The following is a 27,750-nucleotide window of genomic DNA, read 5'->3' as shown; positions in this document are numbered from 1 at the left end:
TCTGCACCGCTAAGACATCAGCTGTATGCCAGGACATGCTTCCTGTCTGATTACCAGTTTTCAGACAGATCAACTTCACATCTGTTTAATTCTTATTTGATTAGAGTCTGCATGGCTGAATTATAGCAACATTCTAATGGCTTAATCATGAGTTCCTTTGTGACATAAGCAGAGACAATCTTGCAATGTTTACTTTTTTATGTGACCAGAATATGAAGTGGCTTAATCAGGATGTGGGGTCTGCCTAATTAGAGATGGACATAGGGAAATTAATTTGGATTAAAAACATTTGTAAAGTGCTCTCTCCTACCCCAGAAGGGACAGGATGCAGCCTGTTCTTATCCATTAGAGTAACTATTTTTACGATTTGGCAACCTGGAGTAAACGGCTTCTTCCTGTTTCTCTTTGAGGTTCTGCCAAAGGCCTTTTGGCCAAATCTCATAATTGAGCTAAAATGAACAGTTTTTCAAGAGTTTCTACAAAAGAGTGCCCCACAAAGATGTAAAACACTCACTGCCAGTTAACAAATGCTTGATGTTCAAAGGTGGCACAACAGATTCTTTAAATGTTGATTAAATGAATCAACATTTAGCAAATAAAACACATTTTGTTTTTTCTTGGGTCAGTAAATATTGTATCTATAGTCTTCTTCTATGTCAAAATGTACCCAAACCACCCTCCTTGTGGGTCTGAGGCTATAATTGACTGCATCCAAGTGATCCAAAAAAAAAAAAGAAAAAGTGAAAAGTAGTTCAGTTTTTGCTGAGAAATTCAAATCAAAGCCTATCTGGTTGTGATCTAGATAGACCTGGAAGCAATTTCATCATATTTGTAAAGTTTACCAGCAGCATCCTAGACGGAAAACTCTTCGAGGAAGCAGATAACATGAAACCGTTTTGGCGTAAAAGCCATTAATCAGAATTCGGTTGCCGACCACTGCCTCGTCTCAAGCTTTTAACTCGCATTTTTATCTCCCTATTTCTGTCTACCTCTTCAACAGTGATGAATTTAAAAAAGGGACCCATGCCAAAGGTTTCAAAACAAAATACCAATTTTCAATTTGCTTTTGGGAGAGGTCGAGAGGAACGCGACTTCCCAGCCAAAAGAGGACGTTCACACCCACTGCTCTGCAGACGAAAGAGCCGCGATCCTGACCGTCTCACTGCGACTCCCATTCAACAACACATATTACCATAAAAAGCCTTTGAAGCCTGAAAATGCAAAAAACATGAGGTTTGAAGAAGAGTCCCTCAGTGGGGAAATAATTGGATGCTTTCTACAATTTCAAGTATGTAAACATACTGTTAAGAAATCTTCCTCTTTTTTCTGTTTTCAAGGCCATATGACTACTTGTTGCTGCAATGGAAAGTAAGATGAGCCAGGATGGTAACTTCTACGATGAATGGGGGGGGAAATATCTTAAATTACATCCAACAAAAAACTTTTTTAGACATTTTCTTTATATAGTTTTATAGAAACCTTTAAGACTAGTTGAAGCACAGGACCTTGAAGTTCATTTTAATCTACTAAACATAGAAATATTGTCAGTGAACTCTCTTATAAGGCTAATATTTCACTTTATGAGAAATAAAATAATCTGCTGTACTACTAAATAGAGAATCGCATCAAGGTCTGGGTTGTTTCTTTGGAGTGCGTGTAAGTTGTTGTCTTGTACGTCCATTAAAAAAGTGTAATGTGAAAAGCAGATGGCATCTGAGATTTATGTCGTTTTTAAGCAAATGCATGTTAAAAACATGCACTTCCAAGAGAAACAGAGCATTTTATGTCGTGCCCACCGACTTTTAACAGCTGTCGTTATTACATATTGTGATAATGTAAACCGATGTGTTTGGATCACCCCGCTTGAGATGAAAATGCATTCGGGGATCAGTAGCGGTCAGTCGATCCCCCACACAGTCCCAGTAAGAGGAGGATACCAACCCTCTGTTTAAACTATAAAATGATGAAGATGGTAGCAATTTTGAAGGTTACATTTTATATTTCCAGCAGTTGCATCCAAAGGAAATCGGTGCAAGTCCCTCTGATGTGCAACTCTTTGGTCAGCGATGTCTGTTCAATAGGCTGAGTTAAGTCTCCATGACAGCTGACTGCTGGATGCATTGTGCATGTACTTAACGGAGTGAATTAAACATCATGTGAATAAAAAAACATTCTTTTATCCAAGGGACAAACCTTAACGTGAAAAAAGCAACAGTGCCAGCAGTTTGAGGCAGGGTATCTCTAACCAACAGCTCTCCTGCCCAACCTTGGCGTCCTCCTCTACTTTTTGTTCACTCTCACTTGGGCAGCGAGGCCAGCTGGCTGCCTGCTTAGCAGCTTGTCATGTAGTTTGTCCTCCATGAAAAGCTGTTCTACATCATCAAAACTGAGACTTATCTCCACAGAGAAAGCCCTGCTCATGCACATTGCATCCGTCTAAAAATAAACATACTTCTCACTGAACAAGCATTGTGATACAAGCACCTAGGAGAAGCGATCTGATTTGAGAGCAGATAGGTGAAAGTGTAGACCAGAGATGGGTATGTATATTTCAGGCCAGACATTTGGAAGCTATGTTGACGTTCATGGTTTCTATGAATTTACTGAAAGATTAGACTTTTTATTGATTATGCACCATTTCAATCAGTTTACCTGTAGATGTGAATTGTATGCTACGCTCCCATTGCTGAACAAGTTAACAAAAGGCATGAAAAGCAAGGTGCCTTAGTGTTGGCTAAAACCAAATCACAGCTATCATATCACATATATGCCAAGTCAGAGGAAATTTCTTTAAAAAAGGAAAAAGAAAAAGAAACGAACAAACAAGAATAATAATAGTGCTGTTTAAAAATAACTTGAACAAGACAAACATGAAGCCTTACAGATGCTTTAGGTAGACATAATTAGTAGCACCTAACTGAAATGTTAAGGACTCGGATTGTAAGGTCAGGTTCTTGGATCACGTATCCGTCTGGCACGTTGAAGGTTTCTCTTACACACAGTGCAGAAAAGCCCAGTGCGATCATGTATCCTCATGCACCCATTTGTCCCAACCCTGGGTCACTGTGGTATCACTAAACCCCAAAGGGGTGGGCATTTTTACACTGCAAACTTTTGTGTTTGCACAAAAAGACAAACATGACCCCAACAAAACTCTCTCAGGTTCCCGTAAGGCCGTTAATGGAGCCGCAATGCGTCTTCGGTGTCTAGTAGTCGGGACTCACTATTTCGAGTGCAGCCGGGAACAGCTTTTAGCACAGCGATGCACACTTGATCCTGTCACTAGTGTTCTTTGAAGTCCCTTCGAGAGGTGCCACCACCTTGCATGCAGAATATTTAGACAGCCACCCACTGTCTCCTTTAACCAGTCCATGTAAATCAGAGAATGGAAATATAAGATCTACACAACTTGGTTATGGCTCAAAGGTACCGATGTAACAGCAGGTGATTTACAGCACATGGAGTAATTGAGTCCTCCAGGCTTCTGTAAATTGCAGAAAGGTGCACTGAAAATGTGCCCTCAATGCCACATATGCACATTTGTCCAGGTGCTTGTTGGCGCACACATTAAATCTGCCAAACACTCTGAGGTGAAGTGTAAGTGGCTGCTTATATCAGTTGGACTGGTCTGTATATTTCAGAATCTTCTGATCTGTGGAGAACAGAAAAGTTCTGGGGGAAAAAATGACGTAGTGAGCAGGAGTTGCATCGACAAACAGGTAGACTGACGTCAGGCTATAGGCAGCAGTAGTTCAAATATCCGCTGCTTACACCCATGGCAGCCATAGAATCAGCTATGAATGTACAACACGTCGTTACTAGAAACAGTGGCCCACATGTGGCGCCCTACCTGTCGGCCTGGAGAGTTCAATTCACACTGACTCACGAATCGTTTCTCAGTAATACTGGAAAATGATTCCTGGTATGATTTGTCTCAAGTCCATTAGCAACATTTAGGCTAAGAATTTGTCAGAATGTGTTTAATTGGCCCTCTCTGGGTTCTTTAGTACTAGGCTGAATGCCAGTGCCCACCCCTTTAAGATGTCATTGCCTCCGTCTTCTGATGATGGCTGCCTCCAAAATGAAAATGTCCAACGACAAAAGACCAAATTATTGATCTTTCTTTTTTTTTTGTCAACAAGGCTGTAGGTTCACTCTGCTGCTGTGTCATCTGTCGGTTCAGAAAAAGATACATGTCACACCTTCTTGTACATATGCTAGGCAGTTCTGAAAGAAAATGGGGCCAAATACTGTGAATATGTTACTTTCAGGTGTTTTTACACAGTACATCAATGGAAAATAAGAGCATCTCTGCGGTATTTATGAAAAGCGTCTCCTAATTTGACCGACTAGAGCAGGAAAAAGTTTGTCCTCTGTCAGACCGAGGCAAGCTAAAACCGAGTCAGTGTTTTACTGCAGCAAACTGATGCCTATGCATGTATGCTGATAGCGGTGTAGTGCCGGCGGAAGAACAATTCCGATTTGGAAACGTGAGCGATATAAAGTGCACCCCGTACAGATTTAGCTTCTTTGCAGAAATCCTCCAAAAGTAGACCTAACTATGGTTGACCTCATCTGGAGATTACAGGAGGATGGAGAAGATGACATCCGATTTTTGGCTGAGAGCTTTGTCGTGTCTTCCTGAGTGCGACCGGGTGGCTCGCTTCCTGAGGGGAAGACTGGGAATGCCTTCTGTGTCTACTCAGGATCAGCCTCCAGGGTTGCCCCCAGCCTCAGATGCACAGCATGATGCCGGTGCCTTAAGTTCTTCTTAGGACACCGGAAGCCGAGGAGAAACAGACCTGCGTGTTGAGTTCTGGCTCGGCTGTTTTTCTTTCTTCTCTTTTCTTCTTTTTTTTCGTTTTTATCTGTCTGTGTTCTGGAGATGCTGCAGAAATGAGTAAGCTAGGAGGATAAACAAAAGTATCAAAGCCCAGATGATGCAAAAGGCTTTCCGGACAGAGATTTCCGATTAGAGTTCCACTGACGTTTCATCTGCCTGCAGCCTTGGGAGCACATGACACTGCAGATAATCTGCTCAAATAGCTCACAATAATTAAAATATCCATGTGCCAACATGGATACATCACAGACGAATCTAATACGCCAGCTCCAGCCTGGTAATTAGGCACCAGCAGCATAAGGAGATTTGAAGTGCATTTTAAGCTACTACGGTTTTTTTCTCCCCCCTTCTTCTTTATTTTGTTAATGAGAAAAGCAGATGTGCTGTACATGTGCTTCAGATAACAAAACGCTGCTAATCCTTAGTGAAGGAGGCTTTTTAAAAGCCTTTCTTCAACTCACTTTAAGCAAAAATGATTTGGCCTGCCAGGCTAGATGCGTTACATAAAGACGTGATACACTCCTTTCAGTCCTAAGTCACAGCCTAGTTGGCTCTAATTAGGCCCAGCCATGTCAAATAAAGCCTTGCTGTTGTTTGTCACCGTCCCATACTGTATGATTTCACTCAATAGTCCCTGGAGGTGAGTCGAGAATAGATTTAATTTGTACGGAACAAATGAAGTTGTAGACTGTTTATTGTTGTGGGAGAAAGGCGGGAGGTGAGACAGGAAAACCCAACCTGGCTGCCTATGTTGTGTGTTTAACATTGAGTGATGATATTATGAAGGGAGATATTTTTACCACCAGACACTCGGGTTAGAGAGGGGGACGGGGGGGTGCGGGGGCAGAAAATGCCTGGCAGAACATGTAATGAGCGAACAATTTAGAGACTTTGGGGGAAACGGTTAGAATCACTTATGAACACGGCTGTGAAGCCGCAATGCTAGTTGATGGAAGAGAACCAGAGATATGCAAACATGTGGGGCAGTACATACTATAAACATGACTCGCATAAGGAGGTCTAAATTTGGTTATTTTCCATCATAATTAAGATTATAATTGCAATCTTTTTAGGTTTAATCTCAGACAAAGCTTTTTTTTTTTTATCTTTCCACAAACGGCTCCACGCTTCGAAATATCATTACATTTATTTCTTTAGAAAATAACCCGCTGACGTAGCAGTGTGCGTTTTCTCTCACAATCTAGGCGTTTTTCATTCGATTGTGTTTGCAGCGAAAGAGAGACCGGACCTTCCTGTCGGCCCGTGGCAGCGTTCGTTTTAGGGGAGAGCTGTTGAGAGAGCAGTTCCTCCAGCGGATGTCGAATTAGTCAACCTGAGCCACTACTTTGAGGAAAAAAAATTTCAGCTTCAGTGTGGAGTAGATAATTCAAAAGAAAATGAGTGTTTTAGATCACTGAATTTTACAACTAATTAAATTTCAGTCATATCCATGGCACTGATGTTCACGAAGCATTGAAATGGAACCACGACTGATTGTTTCAGTGTTGAGGCTAAGATATCCAGAACACCACATCCTTTCTCTGGCTTGGCTTTTATATCAGATAGTTATTTGGGTAGTAAGTTGGATCTATTTATTCCAGTGGCTAAATTGAACCTCCTGAAATGCATATTAATAACAAATCCAGTGAAGTAAACTTGATCGGAGTAACTATTTCCGACAAAAAATTGTAAGAAACAGAAGTTATAACATCTTGGACTAGTTTTGATCCAGTTTCTTGCTCATTTTCTTTCAAACCTGAAGTTATTAATTTTTATTTACTGGAGGTGACTTACTGACTGACCAGAACTTTACCACAGAAACCTACTCCACACTTCCAGCTATAGACACTGTTATATAGCTGCTGGGGTTGAACCCTGCATCGCACATTGTTCCAAATTTATAATGTATATATCTATAACATTCCACACTGTCCTCCCAACTTATAATTGGATCCTGTAATGATGCATTAGTTTGGATTCTGTGTGGATCTCATACATGAAGTCTACTGCACAAACTCCATCAATATAGATGAACCAGCAAGAAAACAAAGAAAACATGTTGCTACTGTTTCTGTTCAGTGTGTACAATTGGAGTTCTTGGTAGTTTGGACAGGCGGAGTTTAAAAAAAGATTTTTTTTTCCTGTCATTTCAGTAATAGTAGAGATCTGGTCTTGAATTATGCAAAATAGCTGTATAAACATAAAAAAGTTCAAATTTCCAAACATCTTTGGTTATTTTTTTTATGTCCTTCCATGGAGTAAATTCACAATCATCTATCTCTTGTTTTTTTTTTTTTTTTTTTTTTTTTTTATTATTAGTTTATTTTTCAGTGCTTTTTCGCTCATTTTCTTTCTAGTCTTAACATTTCTGATCAGTTTTATGCCCTGGTTGTGAATCGGTGGATTGGATCCATCTCTCTTTATTCACAAAATACATGTCATTAATTTGTACCTAAACTGTAGCAGGATTCCAGACGGTGTATTAAATAGGAATAAAGCAGAAACCGAAGGACAAAATAACCAGCGTCACAAAATTCAGAAATTAGGGGGGTAAACATCCAACAAAAATATGAATGAGCACCGCAAGAAGCAGCAAAGATTATCCGGCTCATTGATCCTTTTTATGAGGGAGGGAAGGAAATTGGAAGCTGAGGAGTGAAAAACGCTTTGATGGAACCGTAAGATTTCATTTGAAATGAGAGGAGGATCCCATTTATGAGACGGAGTAGTCGTAGTTTCTGTAGGTTTAAGAGTAAAATTTTGGACCAAATGTGTTTCAGTAAGTGTACAAATTAAGTTTTTTTTAATTTTTTTTTATAGCCCTTAACCCAGATTAACAAAAGAACAAAACACCCAAGTAAAAATATTTTAGATTATTTACAGGCAGAGGACTGGTACTGACGAGCTCGATGACTTTTCTGTTTCACACCATCATTTGATTTACACACGGATTATTTTGTAATTATTTTTAAATGATTCACTACTTTACCTCGACCTCTCACACAAAATCCAAGGTAAACAAGTTAAAGTCGTAGCTTTTACTGTGACACAACCTGGGAACGTGCGAAGCGCGTCTGGATATTTTTCATAAAACTCTCTAAATGACCCGTGACGGTGCTAAAATTAGGACATTTTCAGTTCCTTCCACAGAATGACCCCCGTTGTGATGGTGGCATAATAGCGGTTTTAAGGCCAGACAGATTTGTAGATGCCTTAATGAGATTTGGCAGAGGTACCTTTTTCTCTTCACACATGATTTTCTTCAAAGAGCAACTAACCGTCTGCGAGGCATCTTTCTCGGGAGCTCAGCACAGGGTCTCTATTTCCAGAACTCAACCCTCGAACCAAAAGGCTAGAGTCAACAACGTCGGATGTGTGTACGCGTCTACGGCGTCCGCTGCTGAGCTCGGTGTCAGTCATGCAGCGAAACATTAAAGTCACCCAGGATTTCAATCACAACCCAGATCTGCACAGCTGCTGTCCTCTCTGCGCCATCAGGCTTAGAGTTGAGTCTACTTTTTGATACACACAAGTTGTTGGTTTTTTTTTTTTTCCCTCTCCGTCTCAATGTGGTTCTGTTTACATTGTACATCTGCCCCCAATTCAAAAATGCGTCCCCCAAATAACGGAATACACAAAACTACGTTCTTGGCTAAAACTAACAGAAGGCAGGTTAAGAAATCTCAAAATAATTCATATCTAAATAAATCTAAGAACAAATGAGAAAATAAGTTTTGAAAATGTGAGACAGTGACACACCATTCCAGGAGTCGCTGGCCGACCAAAGTTACTCCAAGAGCGACTGATTCAAAATGTCAGAAAAGAATCCAGTCAATATAATGGAGCCAAATTTTGGGAACTTTGTCAGTCGGGTCAGAAAAAAGTTTTCTCAACAAAAAGCATCTTAGGTTAAGCTACAGCAAGACACATTTTAAACCGCAACTCCTTCTCAGTTTATGTGTAAATGGTTAAGTTTCACACAATGTCATTATGTGCCGATAATACCCAAGAGATGAATACTTACTCGGTTGTGGTTTGAGTTTGTAAACGGTAAATTCCCAGTTCCCAAACCAACGCGGACCTAAAAGAACACAAATAATGAATAATTCTTGATTATTTATAGTACTTAAAGGAAAGTTTTCTGAGAGGACTGGCGAGACCAAAGTAGATTTTTCTTGAACCAATCTCCCTCATAACATCCTGCATAATACATCCAAACATGGTGGCAGCCTGATGTCTTGGGATGTTTTGCTGCTTCAGGACCCAGAATACTTTCCGGCCATCTGTTCATAACCTTGATATCTGATATCCTTGGGTTACGCAACAAGTCTACTTCTGAATACATCCAGAAAAATAAAAGAAATCACAGAAAATGAAGGTTTTAGAGAGTAGCTTTGTCAAAGTCTAGACTAAAGCCCATTTGGCATACAGTGGCATGACCTTTAACACGCTGCTCATCCTCAAAATTCTTGTAGTATAACTAATTTAATTTAAAACAATTTTGCAAAGAATACAGTGCCAGAATTCATTCACTGTTATTTAAAGTACGTATTGGCAGTTCGGATATTAAAGGACATTTTTCCATTCAGTGCCGTCTTAAGGAATTGTTAGATTTAACAGATCATTTCTTTTTCACATGGGTACCAGTTGGCCAAAGTAGCTTTTCTTCCATTGTTGCATTTTGTATTTATCCAGCTTATATTTATTTTACACAGAAAAAGTTGTTGAAGTGTGTGAAATATTTAAAAATGATCAAATGGCAAACAGAGGAATCCGTAAGGGGGAGGGAATATGTTTTCATGGCTCTTTTGTGTAAAAGCTTTTTGCTGCTCGTTCTCATCTTCACACCATTCGTCCTCACCCTCACGTTGAGTTGGTGGCAGCAGAGAAAAGCCGTGTTCTTTCATGCGTGCATCTCATTCGCACCACGAACGGTGGCAGAGCCACTGCCCGATCATGGGAATGCTGCAGCTGCAAAGGAAACCGCTTCCCCGTCACCGTCTCTGCGTCTGTTTCTAGAAGTATGGGCGCAACTCGCAAGGATCAGCATGCTACTGTTTGTAGGGAAAATCCGAAACGTGCCAGGAGCTCCAGCTGCTAGCAAGCAGGAAGAGACAGCTGACACGAAAGCCCTTAGTGGATTGTCCCAACCATTCAGGGAAAAAAAAGTGAGCTAGAAATAAGCCTTTGGTAGTTTCCTGGATATATAAGAAAAAAAACCTCCTTCCCTGACCACATTTGTAGCTTTCTTTCGGACTTTTTAAGAGAACCAAATCAGAGTAACGTTCCCCTTCCCTGCCTGCTTTAGCCAGACTACAGTTACCAAATTAATGAACAGCAAAAGACTCTGTTCTCCCTCTCCTCACTCCCACGCTGCCTGAAGAGACGGCCTCCAACACATCATGGATGATGTGACATGATGTAACACTCTCTCACCTCCGTTCATATCTCTTTGTTGAGGTGCCTTTTTTTTTATACTAATGGGGGTGTACATTAGTATACTCAGGGCTCCTGCAGCATGTCTGATAACATTACTGACAAAATGTTTCATCCACAGATAAAATCTGGATGCACAGCGAGGGCTGAGTGTGTGCAGCCTTTATTCAGAAATCCAGATCTAATGCTCTGATATGTAGTAAATATATATTTTTTTGCTCACCAAGTCGGGGTGCGCAGAATAAAATATGCAACATTACTGCATTTAATTGTCAACTTGACATTTAAAAATAAGTTTTCTTTCTGTATTTGAGCAAGGGGGCAGTGTGGTGCTTTGCTTCAAATCACCTTTAATCTGAGTGTCGCCAGAGAAACAATAGAGAGGAGCCAGGTGGTGGAGGGGTCACAACCAACATCAACAGTGGAATCGCCATGTATTTGTGAGACGATTAATAAACCCCCACAGCTGAACTGAGTCCACCACGCTGTAATTTGTCCATTTTTTTTGCTCCTCGGTTTCCAGAAAAATGAAAATTTCCAGCTGTTTCAGAGCCGTGACTTGACGATATCACTTTTAGCCAATTCCTACTTCTCTTTTATGATGCATGTTCTTGTCAGCACTCGCATGCATAGAGCAGCAGGCAACAGTTGGAGTGGATGAGGTAGGAATTTTAATGAAATGCACACTAAAAAAAAAAAATGTAAGTAATGGATCACAGTGAAGATGGGAGGGACTGGGGCAGAACAAGCATATTCTGTGTCAATAAGAACAGCTGAGTCATTGTAAGCAAACACTATAGCTGTACGGCATGGAAATTGGGGAAAAAAACCATTAGGTGGGTTTAAATGAGATTAAACAAATAAGATTTGGGGAAACATCAGGTCATGCCCTGCCTTTGACGTACGATACGCTACTAATATTTACTTGAAATGAGTTGTACGATATTCTCAGCGTCCTGCTGCATCATGACCAAGTACGTTGCTTTTACCTGAATGGTGATGTTTTGCTGTGTTTATAAAAGAATGAACTTGTCCCGTCATTGGTCAGATAAGCAGTTTACTTGTTTTCAATAATTATTGGTTGAACTAATCACACAGTGAATCCTGCTGTCTCACTTTCAGTTTCCACTGTCCTGCACACAGAAGTGAGTGAAGGGTTAAGATGGCAAAGTGTGAGATTACGTTGCTACTCATTAGTGCAATGTTTGAGTTGATGTTGCCTTCTGTGGGACCAGTAGGCAGTTAGCTTGTGTGGTTGTTAAATTTCTATAGTTTTTTCATTTACTTAAATGCCTTAAAGTCCTGCTGTCCCACTGATTTCTGTTTTTTTAAAAACCTGTTTGAAATAAATAAATACATTTCTAGTAAAGTGATGCCATGACGATGCGTCTTCTGGGACAAACAGGCATGCTGACGTGGTTTTAGATTCTGAACTATAGATCCAGACTCCTTTGGTCACCATCTTTATCTCCAGTTCTTTCAAACCGTATTTTCTCTGCCATCTTGTTTTGCCTCTAGCAAGTAACAAACAAAAATAAGAAAGAAAAAAGGAACGGTTGCCGCGTGATTTCAAAATGTTGAAGGCTCTTTAGAATTTGAGTGTTATCAGGAAGGACAAATAAAAAAAAAGTTTATTCATCTCTGCCAATACAACTCGAGAACAATCACCTTCAGAAGTGTCCCAAATATGTTGAACTTAAAGCACTAACCTTCGTGGTTCATAAAAATTATGTAAGAATTATATTATTTAAAAAAAAAAAATGGGTTTTGTTAGCAGTTAAAAAAATTCTTTAGCTGCCAGCCTTTGACAAAGACAAATATTGTGGTGTTTTAGAGAGAACATGCTACTGAATCTTTGCATTTCTTCCAGATTTGTACACATCTTGTCAGGGATGTTAGTAGTTATGAAGGACTCTACTGTTTGAGAAGCTTTAGAAGATCTGGGAATTGGGAATGAGTCGTGTTTTCATATGCATCTCCTCAAGAATATCTCGAGCAACATTTCCAAATGTGAAACATCTCAGGGATAAAATCAATAAGGTATTTGAAAGGCTGCACCTCGGGTTTTACCCTCTGTTCTGTGTTTATCTTGGTCCGTGCTGCTAAATTTCAAAGTACCTTACACTGTTTCCAATTAATGTGGAATGTCTTCAAGCCAGACTTTCACTTTTACGTATGCTTTCAGTCGACGTGCTGGTGCGCTTACTCAGGCGTGACAGATCTCCCTGACCGTCGGGACGACCCTCTGTGGTTGTTTTGATTATATATGCAGCTTTGCGCTCTATCTGTAATCAAAATGCAAAACGGTGCAAATTAATTTTGAGACTTTTTTTTTTTTTTTTTTCAAATGCAACAGAGCAGACCACAGATGCAAATGAAAAGGGCAGGTACATATCTATCTACCTTTTAATTTGTTTTCATATACATCTTCAGTTTTCACATTTTGTGAAAAGTGCAAAACGATTGAATCAAAAAAAAAAAGTTTTTCGGCTTAGTCTTTAGGAGAATGAAAAACGAAGCGTTCCTTGTTGCGAACCGGCGTTCTCGTGCATCTTTGGGCGATACCCTTCGCCCCTTACGGGTGCCACGGCCGCACGGGGCCTCTGGGCTGCTTTCGCAAAGGCAAACACGGCGGCGGTCTTTGACGGATCACGTCGTTACCTGCAAAGTTGAACTGGAATTGGGCGTGTGATACTTTAATGTCATCCGCAGCCCAGAGCCTTAACTCTGATACTTCCCATCGCTTCATTAGCAGGGACAGCATGTATGCATGTATGTGTCTGTGAGTGGGTGTGGGGTAGAGAATAAGGAGAGAAGAGCAGCACTGATGCTGTAACTCGGCTGCCATAATGGCTCAAGCAACCCACGCAGAGGCAGACAGAGTGGAAGAAAAACCATTATTAATATTTCCCCTCTGAAATGAGCCTGAGAAGAAGTCGCCGCCTGCTATTGAAGTCCCTCCCACACCCTCCACTTTTTTTTTTTTTTATTTCTTTTTTGGACATGAAAGCTGACACAATGATTTCTATTACTGCACCTTATCAGGCGCTTACCTGGGAGATTAGCACAGGTAATTCTCTCTTTTTTAGTTTCTCTTTTTTTCTTTTCAATAAAAAGTCGATGCAAAGCTTATGAGTGAATAAAAAAAGAGGAGTGGATCCATTAGCTTCAGGTTGGTCCTTCAGTCACAGCCGCATCAGAAATCCACTTTTTTTTTTCTCTCTCTCTCTACTACACTCTTAGCTCTTGGACTCTGATCGTGGAATTAAAATTGTGAATTCCCGTAGAAAAACTAAAATATACTGTAATTACACTTTGTAGATAAGCTATGAAGGTAGTAAACCTCGCAAAGGTGCAACTGTGACCAAATTCTGCTTCTGTTCCAAGGCTTGAGAAGAACAGAGACAGCTCCCACCTGGATTAGATGTGGTGTTCAAGCCATAAATTGGTCATTTCACAGCGTTTACATTATGAAAGTGAATTTGAATCACCTCGTAGTCAAAGGGAGACGGTAAAATTCACAAAAAATCAAATAAAGCCTGTGAAAAAAATGCCTAATTTCTTCAAAAATCTGTGAAAGATCCCCACGTGTTGTCTGTTTTGTGCCTCAATACAAAAACTGTAAACGTTATTTAGAGAAATTCTGAATCTCTTATTGTTCAAATTAAGAAAAAAAAAAAACCTGGCTGTAGACTATTTTAAACAGCTGTGACTCGTAATTATCATAAATTGTGGAGAAGCTCCACAGACTGTGAAAAAAAAAAAAAAAGTTTTACTACAACCCATGAAGCTGTGCCACAAGAACAACAAGAGGACATCAGGTTGGAAACGACAGAGCTGGAGCAGCACAAGATGACCGGCGCAGAGGACAACCGAATGCAGCTCGATGGAGGATCTTGCAGGATTACATCTAATGGGAAGGTGAATAATTGACACGAGATCCTGGTGTGAGTAGAATGGCTGTACATTCTACTCAAAAAAAAAAAAAAAAAACATGTGCAGGGAACTGGAGAGAAGGTGACTATTATTACTAATACAGAAATGAACACAGAGGGAATCGGACAGGACACAGAAGGATGGAGGAAGGGGTAAAAATAGCCTGAGAAAATCAACTCGGTTCCTGGAAGAGAGTCTCACGCTGGAAACATCTTTCACCAAACCTAAGAGAATAAAATAAAATCCTCAACCTCTTAATTGCATGACGAAATTAGTTTCATTCAGGCTGTTGCCAAATTACAATCCAGGCTTCATACTAGCGGGTGGCTGTGGCGCTTCCCCCCTCCAGGCTAACCTGAATGTAAGGATGAAAGGATTTGTTTACTGATTCCAGTCCTGTTCCTGGGTTCTCCATCTCTCTCTCTCTCGCCTTTCTGAAGTGACGCTTCATCTTGACCCCTGGAGGACTTGGACTCGTTGCCACTGTGATTTTTAATCATGTTCATCCGCGTAGGCTCAGAGGCTCCCTGAGTGTTGCTCAGGCTGCGAGCCGACCGGGGAGAGTAAGGCAAAGATTAGGAACGCTCATTCTCACAGGGATTTAATGCCGCGTAAACCCACGAACTCGGACATGCCCACTGCGCAGTCGAGCAGACCACGATAAAATGTAATGACATGGATTGTCGAGTGCCCCGCTGTGATTGAAATGGAGACACAAAGCTGCGGGAAAACGGAAGAGAAACGCCGGAGCTCGGTCTCATTCTGTTCCGACTGCGACGTGCTACACGGTTCGTCTGCTTGTTTAAAAACCTTTTGTTGCGACTCGAAACCCGTTACTGAAGCTCTCGTTCCACAAAGAAAACAATGGCGGAAAACTTTTTAGCACGTCTTAATGCAGATTACTCTGCAGCAAATCTATCTTCGAAAAGCAGATTATCCCCAGGACAACTTAGCAGAGCTGTGGGTTTTTTTTTATTTTTTTTATTTTCGTGTTTGTAATTACCAGCCCAGTTTCTGCTTGTACCTGTCTCTTTATTCTCCACTGGGGGTAAGTCTGTGAGTGCAGAACTCCTGAGGCGAGAAGTGGGTTTGCTGCGAGCCGAGGGGATCTCCATCATTTTGGTGTTGGCCCGTGAATGAAGCCTGGAGTCTGGTGCTGCTGCTGCTGCTGCTGCAGCAAAGGACGTGCCAGTAATTAACAGAGTTTATGACTGACACAGATTAGGGCAAACTGCTAATGTAGTACAACACGTTTTGCTGCTCACCATAATAGCATTCTGTGATCCTCATTCATTGGACAGAGGATTTCATCGCCGGTTGGGAATCCTGGAACATGGCAGCACCGACACAATGGAGTAGAATAGTGGGAGCAATAATGGTAAAAACGCACTTCAGTCACAGACGATCATCGCCGCCTTCCCGAGGATGGCATGCAGAATCACTGAACCAAAAAAGCTCGCGTAAAGAATTTGGTAGCACTTTATTTGAAGGGATGTGCATAAGACTGGCATGACGCCGTCATGTCACCTGTTATGAACATGAAGGAGTCTTCATGAATGGTTGTGACAGAGACTGCTTCATGTTCATTACTGGTGACATGTTGTGTTTGTGACAATGTTATGTCAGTCTTATACACACCCCTTCAAATAAAGTGTTACCAGGAATTTTAATGGACTTCTTTAATGTTAAGCTCCCATTCACCTACTGAGAAATATTTTGGTCAGTCTTTGTCTCCCAATGATATTCCTACACAATTCCTGCTCACAAACTGTCAGTAAAAGAGACAAAAAACAAAACAAAACACCCAACAAAAATAACCTCCCTTCCTCCAGAGTAGCGCTCACTTCCTCTTCCTTCGCCACTCCTTCAGCTCCAACTCAACCCACCTCCAGGGACTGTGTATTTGTTATTCCTCCCCCTAGAGTAAACCCTCTGCTGGCCGCCAGCTTTTATATTCCACACCATTAAGAACTTGACAAAAAGAGTTAGCTTGAGTGGCATGTTTATTGCTCTGTGTACTGGGCGCTGCTAATGAGGCCTTTGCACTGTGCTGGGCCAGCAGGATTAGCCCAGCATCACAGGAACAAGCCAAAACACGAGTCACTGTCACTGGCCATCTCCAGATTCACTCGCAAAATCAAACATCATGCTCACGGTACCGTGACACAGAACCGCAATGAATTTTAGATCCATTTATCTGCAGCAAATGCAAATCGCTTTAAAGTAATTTCCTCACAGCTGCAATATCTGCGGTCAAGTGGTGCTGGAAATTAAGAGAGAGAGAGAGAGAGAAAAAAAGAAAATTAGCATTGTGAAAATTAGTTGATGCTTTAGTAATTTGTTAACTTTGAAAGGAGATTTAGCTAAGCAGTAGTGGGACGGCACAAAGCTTTCTAAAGCAAGTCATTAATTAGTGGGGAAATAGCTGAGTACTTAGCATTAGGTTGAGAGGGCCGGTTGGCTCCGTTTACAGTCTTCCATGCTTTCAATTCCGTTCCATTAGAGCTGACCTGAACAAAAAAAATGTTCTCGGCCAATGGGATATGATGATGGAACAGAAGCAAGTCAGAAATGGAGAATGTAAAGTAAGCACGATGTCTCAACTGGTTTTCATAACAGAAGGCAAAATGTGTTGTCACAATCTGATCGCAAACCTTTAAATGTCACCAACTTCAAGTTAGTAGGATGATGATGATGATGATGAAACTGATTTTGTGGTTGACATTCGCCAATCCTGAAAAAACGGATTTAGGAAACAATTATCGGTCATCGATGCTCGTCGTCCTGCCTTAAGTTTTAAATGACAAGTTTTATGTTTCTGGCACACAGTTAATTTAGTTTTTCTTCTTTGACAAGTGAAAGGTGCACATTTTTATAATGTCACTCTCCTGTATGCAAGGCCTCATTTTTCAGCTATTCAACAAAATTCAGTCAAACTCAGCAGACCCTAGTGATTTTTTTTTCAGTTGTTGGCGGTTCCCACTTTTTAAAAAAAAAACAAAACTTGATCCATGTATGAGGCTTAGCACGAGCAAACCTAAATAAATATTTTTTACAAGGTTTGAGAGGCTATCAAAAACTAAACCACAAAATACATTTCTTGGGCTTCTGTATTTTATGATATGATGTAGACGAGTGTCAGATACTTTGATGATCGCTTACATGCTGTAAGCCATCTTTACTTGCATGTCAGGTGACTGACTTTGACGTCTACAGTTATTTACACTGTAAGTCACTATTATCTGCAACTCAGTTTACAGTAATACCAACTCTGACCTTCCCATGTAAAACACATTTGGCAAAACAGAACTTAGTTTTATCAAGACCAAAAGATTTTGACGTTTCACTTAAGCACCTAATACAATAATATAGTTAATGTATAAAAGGACTCATGTAATATAACATAAATGCCTTGGTGAGTTTTATTTAAGTGTTGATCTTTTACCATCACAGTCATGTTGTGTAAAATGAGGGGAAATAAGTTCTGCCTCCCTTAATGACATATTTCAGCAAACGTTCTGCACCTGCTGCCTGTCCAGAGCCTTTACATTCAAGCATATGTCCTTCTGTTCAGAGACGCACCAGAGTGCCGATAAAATGGCCCCCCGGTGAGTCAACACGATGGAACCCACCGCGCCGCAGCGGCGTTTCAAATTGAGAGCTTGCCGAATGTGACTTCGCCTCTTTAAATACGTTCTCAGACATTCATTATCTTTAAGATGTTGCTTTCCATACCTGCTTAAGTAAGCATTTATCCCAACGCTGTTAGGTCCCCAGTACCTCATACTTGCTCTCTCTCCTACTGCGGGGCCAATTTGCAAGCCAGCTTTGCATCAGCAGTTACAAAAGGATGCACTTTATCTCATGCTTTTCCCAGCATGTTCAAAAAAAAAAAAAAACATGCTGTACACAATCTAGCTCTTTGACAGATGGCACGGACATAGAGTGTGTGATAGTGTGTCTGTGGGAAGGTAAAACTTCTATATAGATTCACTACAAATACTCATTCTTGGAAACACTTGGTTGGGCATAAATTACCGCAGCGATGCATTGTGACATGGAAGTGACTGACTCGTGGTGTGGTGGATGACCAGGTCGCTGCATTGTTAGGTCCGGCGTCTGTCATCTTCCGCTACAGGACTCGGGTCAGGTCAGTTTGCTGGCCAGTCGATCACAGTGACGTCATGGTAACTGAACCAGCTTTTGGTACCAATGGCAGTGCGAGCAGCAGCAAATTACAGATGACAAATGAAACCTGCAAACTCCATGAATTTTGTCAGCAGAGGGAAGTAAGCTCTCTAACTTACTGGACCGAGACCAGCAACTGACATGGCAACCCAAATTATCACTGTGTGGAAACTTCAGCCTGGACGTCTTCAAGTAATGTGGATTCTAAGCCTCTCCGCTCCTTCGTCAGATTCTGGGACCTTGACTTCCAAATAAAATGCTAACTTTTTATTTAATTTTTTTTTTTTTTAATCTGAAAAGAGAACTTTATACCGCTGAGCAAAAACCCACTTCCTGAAGAGAGTGACGGAGGCATCTTGAAGTTTTTCATTATATTTTGACATTTTTAGATCATTTATGTGGATGGTGGTTATGGTTTGAGCTAAGACATGGGTTGAGTTTAGGTTGACGTTTGGGATAGGTGTTATCTGTTAATGGTTTCAAGATTAGTCACTCGTAGTGTTGTGTGAATGGATAGAAATCAACACAGCGTCTAATTAAAGATGAGATTAAATGTGTTTGTGTGTGTGCATGTCTGTCTGTCTGAATTCTTGCAATCCTCTTTCAAATTTCTAATCCACATCTAGAAAACAAAGTAAAGATATTTTGCTCATGCTCTCTCTGCATTTTGTAATGAAATGCATACCTCTGCAGTATCCATTTCCATGTTAATCTCATTTGCATCAATTGGAAACAGGATGTGTTTGGTTTTTATTTTTGTGTCCTCAGATTTCTGATCTTAATGCACTTTTCAAGTTGCCTAATCCTATTTGAGTGGCTGTAGCTTTTCGCCTGCATACAATGTGTAAGATGCTCTACTTGTGGAAGTAATTAATGTTGGGTCTAATTGCCCAGCACATGTCTCCTTCTACTGGAATCCCCTAGGATGCCTTTTGTGCAACCCCAAAGTCTAATAAGGCCACATGGGTCGCCCAGACACGGCAGTCGTATAATTAGTCTCCAAACATGGCCTCACACACACAGGGAAGTCAAGGTCCACCTTCTACAGTGGCGCACTCTGACAATGTTGTTTTGTGAAGGACATCCATTCAGTTGGAGTCGGTGAAGACAGCAGAGTTTGCTACTTTACAGATGTCGCAAATTGAAATGGCCGCCTTTTTCAAGCAATGCCCAGCAACTATGGTCGATACCCCAAGAAGAGACAAGACTACAAACATGAAATATTCAATGGCTGGGACCAAGACAAGGTCCTCATAGCAAACCATGATGCAACCAAAGATAAAATGTTGCAACTTAGTCAATGATCCAAGTGCAAAACTGTACATGTAGTACATCACTGTTCACCTTGGGACTAAAAAAAATCCCACTTGTTTCAAGGAAGCAGGTGCACACAAGAGGAGAAAAGACGAGCAAAATACGTGAAGACAAACATAACATGACCAAAGGACAAGCCTGAAGATGAGTTAACCAATTTTAAAGTTGGGGAAAAAAACCCACTGTAGACGAAGCATTTTGAGTGTCCTATGTATATTGTAGAGCATAACCTATGACACTGGTTTTGATGATTAGTAATTACACAAAAATGGTCCCTGAACTGTCAGCTGAGGTCTTTCATGTGGAATTTCTGACTTTTTGTGTTCATCTAAGCTCCATGTTTTAAATAATCCGACGTTGGTGAGGGGATTTTGTCCACCTCTGTCGCTGTGTCCTTGAGGAAGACTCTTTACCCACCTTGCCTCCTGATGGTGGTCAGAGGGCACCGGGGCAGGGCAGCTGTGGCTGCTATCCAGTAGCTCTCCACCATCAGCTGACTGAATGGAGCATGAAGCTCTTTGGGGTCTTCTGGACTTGATAAAGTGCTGTGCAAGTACAAGCCATTTACCATTTACCAAAGCAGTGAGGTCTTAGTGAAGCTGGTCACTTTGACACCTTTGGTAAGTTTGATTGATTTGTACCATCTGCCCACAGGCCGTTTCACACCGGCTATCAGGTGTGATGGTTTTTGTACTCACTTTGAAACCCAAAAACTTTGTGTAATTTTCTTTGATCTGGATAGTTTTCTGCAAAGGATATGAGATTATATGATTTATTAATGTAGAATAAATATATATGAGCAAAATTGAGCTGAATGTGGAAATCTTAATCTATTCCACATATTGCATAAGAGGCAACTGGGCCAAAGAAGAATCAGAACCACAGTGAGTGGGAAAAAAAAGGTGTATGGCTAATATCACATGAAGATACTTAACCTGGTTAATACTTGAGAAAATAAAGCGACAGTTTGCCTGTGGGTACAAAACAAAGCCAAATGGAAGTAGGAATAGATGAAAAGGCAACATGTGACTAGATAGTGGGGACTGTTTGAAGCGAACTGAACCAGAACTGATTTGAAGAAACACGGCCCTCAAAACATCCGAACCGGGTCGCCGCCGAGACGGAGCCACTATGCTCTGCTGCGCTGGAAATTCCACTTTGAAAATGACGTGTGGCCCCTTATGAGAGAAATTGACCGAGAACCTTGTTCTGCATTGATTCTTGATCCGTCCAGAATGTTTTTTTGATTCACGGAATCAAAATTGGTTAAAGAAAACAGATGGATTCACACCACCCAGGAAGCCAAAAAAAAAAAAAAGCCTCCCGCCGTCAATTGCCCTTTTCTCATGCACATTATAAATCAGCTCGGTGTGACATCTCCAAAAGGCCACACCATATATCCCTGTCTGCATTTACTGCGTGCAAATAAGAAATGGAAGTGGCTCCAACACTTGTGAGGAGCTCTAAGTGAAATATATCTGTATCAATTCTGGAGGAGGAGATTATTGACAGAGCAGCTTTTGCCTTTTCCAGCAGTGAGTGATATCCCTTGCCGCCATTGCTGCATTCAGGAATCTATCAATGGCTAATAATTATGTGTACATTTACCAAAGGGGGCGCTGGTATAATAGATCGATTCACACACACTCCTATTCCCATTCTGCACATGGATTTCCTGTCATTTTCATGAAGGATTCTGCTTCAGAAGACTGCTCTCTCTCTCTCTCTCTCTCTCTCTCTCGCTCTCGCTCTCTTTGTGTTCTCTCAAGCACCATTCCTGATGAATAATGTTACTCTCTAATTCATTAATGCTTTTTAATAAATCATGACTCGAAGCATGTTGATGTTTTTCCATTTTGTCTTGCTGTATTTGCCTCTGTGAAATAGCTGCCGATTGTTCATACATGACAGAACTGCTGAGGCTGCTGATGACGAGTCGTCAGCCTGGTGTTTAAACATCACGGTTTGCCAGCGGCGTGTTCGTGTATTAGTGCGACGTATGAATATATAAACCTGTACATCGCTGTTGAATCATTCGGGCTGCTTTAAGGAGACTAAACTAACAATGTCCTGCTCGTTGTTCTTGGATTCCTGCCAGATTTTTGCTTGCGCGTAAAAATGGAGGAATGACTGTCAACAATAAAGTCATCTGAATGTTTCATTTCTTTGTAAAGCAGAACTCTGTATTCACCTGCAAAACGTTTTGAAAACTAGCACCAAGTTAGCTAAAACGATGGCTATCGTTACCTATCGCTACAGCTAACGAAAGCTATAACGCATTATAGCCATCGTTAAAGTCTGCTGTGTAGAAACATTACGGATTTGCTAAGGAGATTTGACGAGACGGGTATGAATTTAAATATTTACTCGTTGATATTTTGTAGGTTTAAATTCAATAATACCATGATGTGACGGCAAGTTTTCTGCAACATCTCTTTTGAAATGTTTCGTACAAATACAAATTGTCCCAGTCTATCATGTTTTACTTCAGACATGAAATTTCCCGAAACATTCCTCTGAGTGCAAATTTAAGGTCATTTAGTTGCTCTACGCTTGAGTAAACTTTACAGATATCTAAATATCTGTACCTCTATATATCTAGAGATTGATTTTAGTCTCCCTTTTAAACCTTAATGAAATGAATTAAGTTGCAAGATGCATGAAAAATGTGACCTGAACTGATTAGTTTGGGATATCCGCTTGAATATGGCAACACTAAAGCCTTACATATTTACCTCCATAAAGTCTATTTGTTCCAAATAAGCTACTCAATGTTGACCTTTTAGGATGGCAATTAGAGTCAAACTACCTAATAAAGTGTAAAGTTGATGTTTTTTTTGTTTTTTTTTAGGAATTTGCAACTTTATTCCTGAAAGTTATAAACTGGGATTACTCTCGTCATGTTAATTAATTAATGGACTAAACACCATGAAGGATTGATTTTAGGGTGGTTGCTATTACTATTTTTTTTTTTTCTACAAAACATTGCGATTAAAATTACAGTTCAAACTCAACTATGTGTCTGTCGTGTTTTCTGAGAAACTGCATACAGTTTGATAAAATCACAATCGGCACTTTGCAGCAATCACTTTGGTGCTAAATGCCACATGAAAACACAGTTTAAGTGTGTGGCATGATTACTTGAGTGAGTTTGGATAAATAATAAATAAGCCTCAGGCAAACATGTAATAAGCTTTGAAAGGTCGCTGCTAATTAACATGTAGTTTAAAAAGGTCAGCTTGTGACGTTATTAAAAGAGAAACAAAATATCCAGCAATGTTTTTTTTTTTTGCTTCCATAAACTTAACTGAACTCTGTTCTGGTACTTTATTTGTTTCAATAAAATAATTGCACCATAAGAGCTCCAGGTAAATGCACTTTGACATTGACATTTGACCAGTAAATATAGCAAATATTCAAAATAAGTTCAAACAAAGTTTATTTGCAATATTAAATTATCTACTCATAGTGGATTTCAAACCCGTAGTAAAATGATATATTTGTGTGACATATAAATTAGTCCATTATAATTTTTTATTTCAAATGTCAACTCTTCTTTTTTTTTTCTTTTTTTTGCCTTTAAGATATTGTGCCAAACAAGTCAACTGGAAAAAAATATATATATAGAGGGAATAGCAGGAAAAGAGACAAGGGGAATACGTCTTTTTACTTATTTTAGAAAATTCAGCAATAAGATATAATGAAAATATAGTGTTCCAGACAAGTTTTTTTGCTTCAAATGCAATAAATGAATTGCTTTTTTCCCCACGCAAAACTCAATAAAAAAAACAAACATTTTCAGTATTGAAATCAAGATCAAGAAATCGAGCTTAGCTGCAGTTTTTGTCCACCGAGCTCTAAAAGAACTGTTCATGCCTTCCTCATAAAAGAGAAAGTTTTAGATCCTTTCTAAGCTCTCAACAATCTTTTTAACTTTGAACAAATGCAAACAGAACCATTCTAGAAGAGGCTTTTTGATTTTGTCACTCTAAGATCATTATTTTAGGCCCATGCACATTTATGCAACCAGCTTTTATGATTCCCTCTAACGGATTTGCTTGTTTTTCTGTTGTATAACTCAGAATGTTATACAACAGATATGTATTAAAGATGTTATATATCTGTTATATATTAAAGATGTTTTTTTATGAAAAGTAGAAATTATATATAGTACCATAATTTTTGCATCACGGCAACACGCTACGTATCACCCTTTGACAAATACCTGTTTTTTGGTCTTTGCCAGCGTTTTGTGTTTGGCGGAAACTCCATTAAATGCGCATCCGCCGCTAGCTAACGGCGCGTTCGCAGAGGGAGAAATGAATACGCCGGCACTTCACTTCTCTTGACTCCATGCTTTTATCTGAACAGGGGGTTGGTGTTTTTGTTTTTTTCTCTGCAGAGCTCGCCGACGAGCGCGGCAAACAAACACCGGAATCTGGAGGACTTGTTGACTTTGTGAGCCTTTAGCTCTAAATTCACGCTGCGCTGTGTCAGATTCCCTCTGATTCATTGTGTATTTGCATATTTTGAAATTATCTCTTCTTTTGTTGGAACTCTCAGAGGAATTTGCATTCCAGTGAGTCATCTCAGTCTTATTATGTCTTTCTAAAGGGGGGGTAGGAGACGCACTTGAGGGCCCACGGTAGAAGCTGCAGCTCAAATCTGTGTTTTGCAGTAGTTCATGTTGATGAGGATCTGATTCTTTCTCCCTGAAAAACCTCCGTCCTGGTGGCCAAGTCTTACATAAGGGAATTACAGCCTGTCAGTCACTTCACCACGGCTGGCATTCACTTACAAAACCAGCCTGTTTTACCAACTTTACACTTAACTGTACATTTTACCTGATTGTAGACTGTTTTCTACAAAAACTACCACTGTGACTTCCTCTCTGTTCACATTTTCTTTCTTTTTTACCATTTATTTTCTTTTGGGAATCATTTTTGCACTTATTTTAACGTCAAAGAATTGCGTTATTCTTCGCCTAATCTCTGGCTTGTATGATTCTACAAGTCTTTTGGTTTAAGACCCACACAGTCACAATCTGTAGTTTGAAAAATAAAATCACACTTTATGGGCTCAGCATTGTAGAATCTTAATATGTTTCACTGTGAGGTGTAAATGACAGACTGCACAATGTGATTTCACAGCAGAATCACTTTCTAAACATGTAACAGAGACATTGGTCCAACAGTGAATGGAAAGAAAATGATCTCACTTGTTACCCCATTAGTAGTTTAAGAGGAGATCTAGCACATATCTTCAATGTCCAATATTGGGTCACCATGACAAATCTGATATTTCGTCTTTAGTGCTTGACCTAAAACTAGACTTTACTTCTAGAATCATATCGGTGACAGCGTTTTTTTTTTGTTGTTGTTGTTAATTTCACCTATTGATCTCTGTAAATAGACACCAGTCCTCTGTCACACTGCACTGACAAGTGGATGGAGAGATATATGGATTACTAGAGCACCTGTGTATTTTTTTATTTTTTTATTTTTTGCTTTTAAATCGCAATAGCACACAGTGCAGGCTGAAATGATTGACTTCCTACAGCATCATGTTTATGCTTCATTCTCACAAACAAAGAGAAATAAGATCTTAGTTCATGCAAAATCTAGTTTTCAAATGAGATTTTGTAAGATTAAATAAAATTATCCAAACCAAACTGCATTTTTGTGAAACGTGTGTTGCTCCACCTCCGCCTTGTTAATCATCGAATTAGCAGTGATCGTCCATATTTTTTTTATGTGGAAAGCTGAACCGAGTTTCAAAAGCCCTGCCTGAGCCTGCATCCGGCCAGAGTGAAATCAGTTCAGACTGTCTGAAAAACATGAAGTCGGCTTAAATGAAAACACTTCATGCTTCTTTCTAAATAAAGGCAAAAGTAGTTAAGAAATGGTCTTATCTCTGTCTCATTGTGGTTCAAATGCCCTTTCTAAAGCTCTCGGTTTTCATTGAAAGTCAGAGACAGCTAGCACTGAAAAAACGACTTGGACAAGAGTCCGGATGAAAGCAAGTAGCACATTTAAAAAAAAGACAAAAATAGCCTTTAAGGTGATGATGAAAACAAAGAGTCAGGAGTGTGTCTAGTGTGCTGGAGCTAACAGTGAATTCAGGTCATCTTTTATAGGGTTCTTGTCACTGTTTGTGAAAAATATGTAAAAAAAATAAAATAAAATAAAAAATATTGAACACTGGGTGTGAAGTTGTGTATTATGTGCCAAGGATTTCAACCACTTAGCTTCTGTTTTATGACACTGTATGTATGGGGTATATGCTTGTGAGGCTACCTGACCAAAAGTAATGAAGAATTATAATGAAGAAGAAAATAATGGATTGGTTGTTACGTCTAGTGTATACCCAACAATCCATAAAATATATATATATATATATATATACTCACAGTCATGCTCCCAAGGCTTGGTTTTGCAGCTAAAATTTGAGAAATGATTGAAAGGCCACCAACAAGTCCACTACTGAACAGCTCAGGAAGAAAATAATGTTTTTTTTTATTGGCCTAGTAAAAAAAGGAGATGGCGTGGCATAACCTTTAACAGGGAGCTCATGCTGGAAAATGCTCTCACTGAATTAAAGCAATGGCTGGCCAGAATTATGGGCCATGTAGATGTAAAAGATTACTGCATCGGCTTGATGGAGGTTTTTCCTGTCAACAGTTAGGATGTTGGTGGATAATTTATTTTTCCACAGAGCCTGGGTTAGACTGGATAGCTTTTTGTTTTCCTCTTTAGTAAGTTATTCCACAACTGTTAATCAATGTCTATTTTTTTTATTTTTTATTTTTTGTATTGATGAGCTAAAGCATAAAAGGAAAACTGGTTAAGCACTTTACAACGATGCATACATTGAGCTTTTAAAGACTAAGGTACTGATCAGAACGTCCACATGTGCCAGTGGATGTGGGATTGTTAACCCTTGTGCGTGCGAGGACGGAGGCAAATGATACAAGTGATACGGCTGTGGGGTCGGTTGGACCCCATGTGTAAACACAAGGGTTAAAAATATCACACCGAGGATTCGGGTCCTGTTTTGATCGACTGTTGCAAGTATGAATTCATCTCTCATTCACTCTGTAAATCTGTTTGTGTTGCAGTGCCGTCCTTCTGGGGATTGGTAAACTCGGCCTGGAACCTGTGCTCCGTCGGGAAGAGGCAGTCGCCAGTCAACATAGAAACTAGCCACATGATCTTCGACCCCTTCCTCACCCCCATAAAGCTGAACACAGGCGGACGCAAGGTAAAAACGCTCGGACGCAAAGCCGGGCGTTATCTCCGCTGTCCGGTTGATGAATGCGCTGCCTTCTGCAGCCGGCCGCTCTGTTGTTGTCGTCGTTTGTCCTCTCGGACGCGGCGCTCCGCTGTTCTCGAGCCACTGGTGTCGGTTGCCGTTTCACGAGCTATTGTGGTTTGATCAGTTGCGAGGCCCTGATTGATGATCTCGACTTCTGTTTGTGATCTCAGACAATCTGAGCTATTTGTGTAAACAGTACTCCCTTCGGAGATAAAGCGCAACACAATTCACCTACTTAAGAGCAGACAGTATTCGCGCTCCGGTTGAAGAAAAGCTTAAAGTCGATCCCGAGGGCTTTGCAGGTAAAATCCTGCAGCCTAACAGCAGATTAGTTGAGAATAGTGCGCATTATTTCCTCCTGTATAGTGACACTCCAAAGACAGAAATCTGTTCCATCGCGGGCCATATGACAGCAGCTAATTGGGGAGCCTCCACAGATGGGCTGCCTTCAAAAGTGCACACTTGCACGCTGAGATTAATGCTTCGAGTGGGGTTATGTTTGTATTCCAGCACAAGCTTGGCCCTGAGCAACAATGGGGAACGCATAGCACACATAGCAGATAGCCACCCGCGGCACACTGCAGCTGTAAGCTCCCTTCACTTAGCAGATCTCCAAACAGACACTCGGAGAATCCTTGGGCTGCTGTTTGAGCGGTCTCATTGAGGACTTTATTGGTTTTTAAAATGAATTTGAGAGGCAAAGTGCCAATTAGAATAGC

The 27,750-nt window shown here is 40.3% G+C and overlaps 1 protein-coding gene across 2 annotated transcripts in view; it reads left to right on the top strand.

Moving 5' to 3' along the window:
* The window catches only part of ca10a (carbonic anhydrase 10 (inactive)a), a 264,823-nt gene that overhangs the window by 83,606 nt on the left and 153,467 nt on the right, over positions 1–27,750 (top strand). For both annotated transcript variants that reach the window (XM_088016503.1, XM_088016505.1), the window contains exon 3: positions 26,835–26,977. In XM_088016503.1, coding sequence (XP_087872629.1) covers positions 26,835–26,977 — 143 coding nt within the window. The remainder of the gene's footprint in view (positions 1–26,834; positions 26,978–27,750) is intronic.

This window comes from Poecilia mexicana, unplaced genomic scaffold, assembly GCF_051168715.1.
Source record: "Poecilia mexicana isolate PSO_F unplaced genomic scaffold, ASM5116871v1 scaffold_19, whole genome shotgun sequence".
NCBI lineage: Eukaryota > Metazoa > Chordata > Actinopteri > Cyprinodontiformes > Poeciliidae > Poecilia > Poecilia mexicana.
Note: the sequence above shows the minus strand (reverse complement) of the source record. Positions and strands in the feature narration are given on the sequence as shown.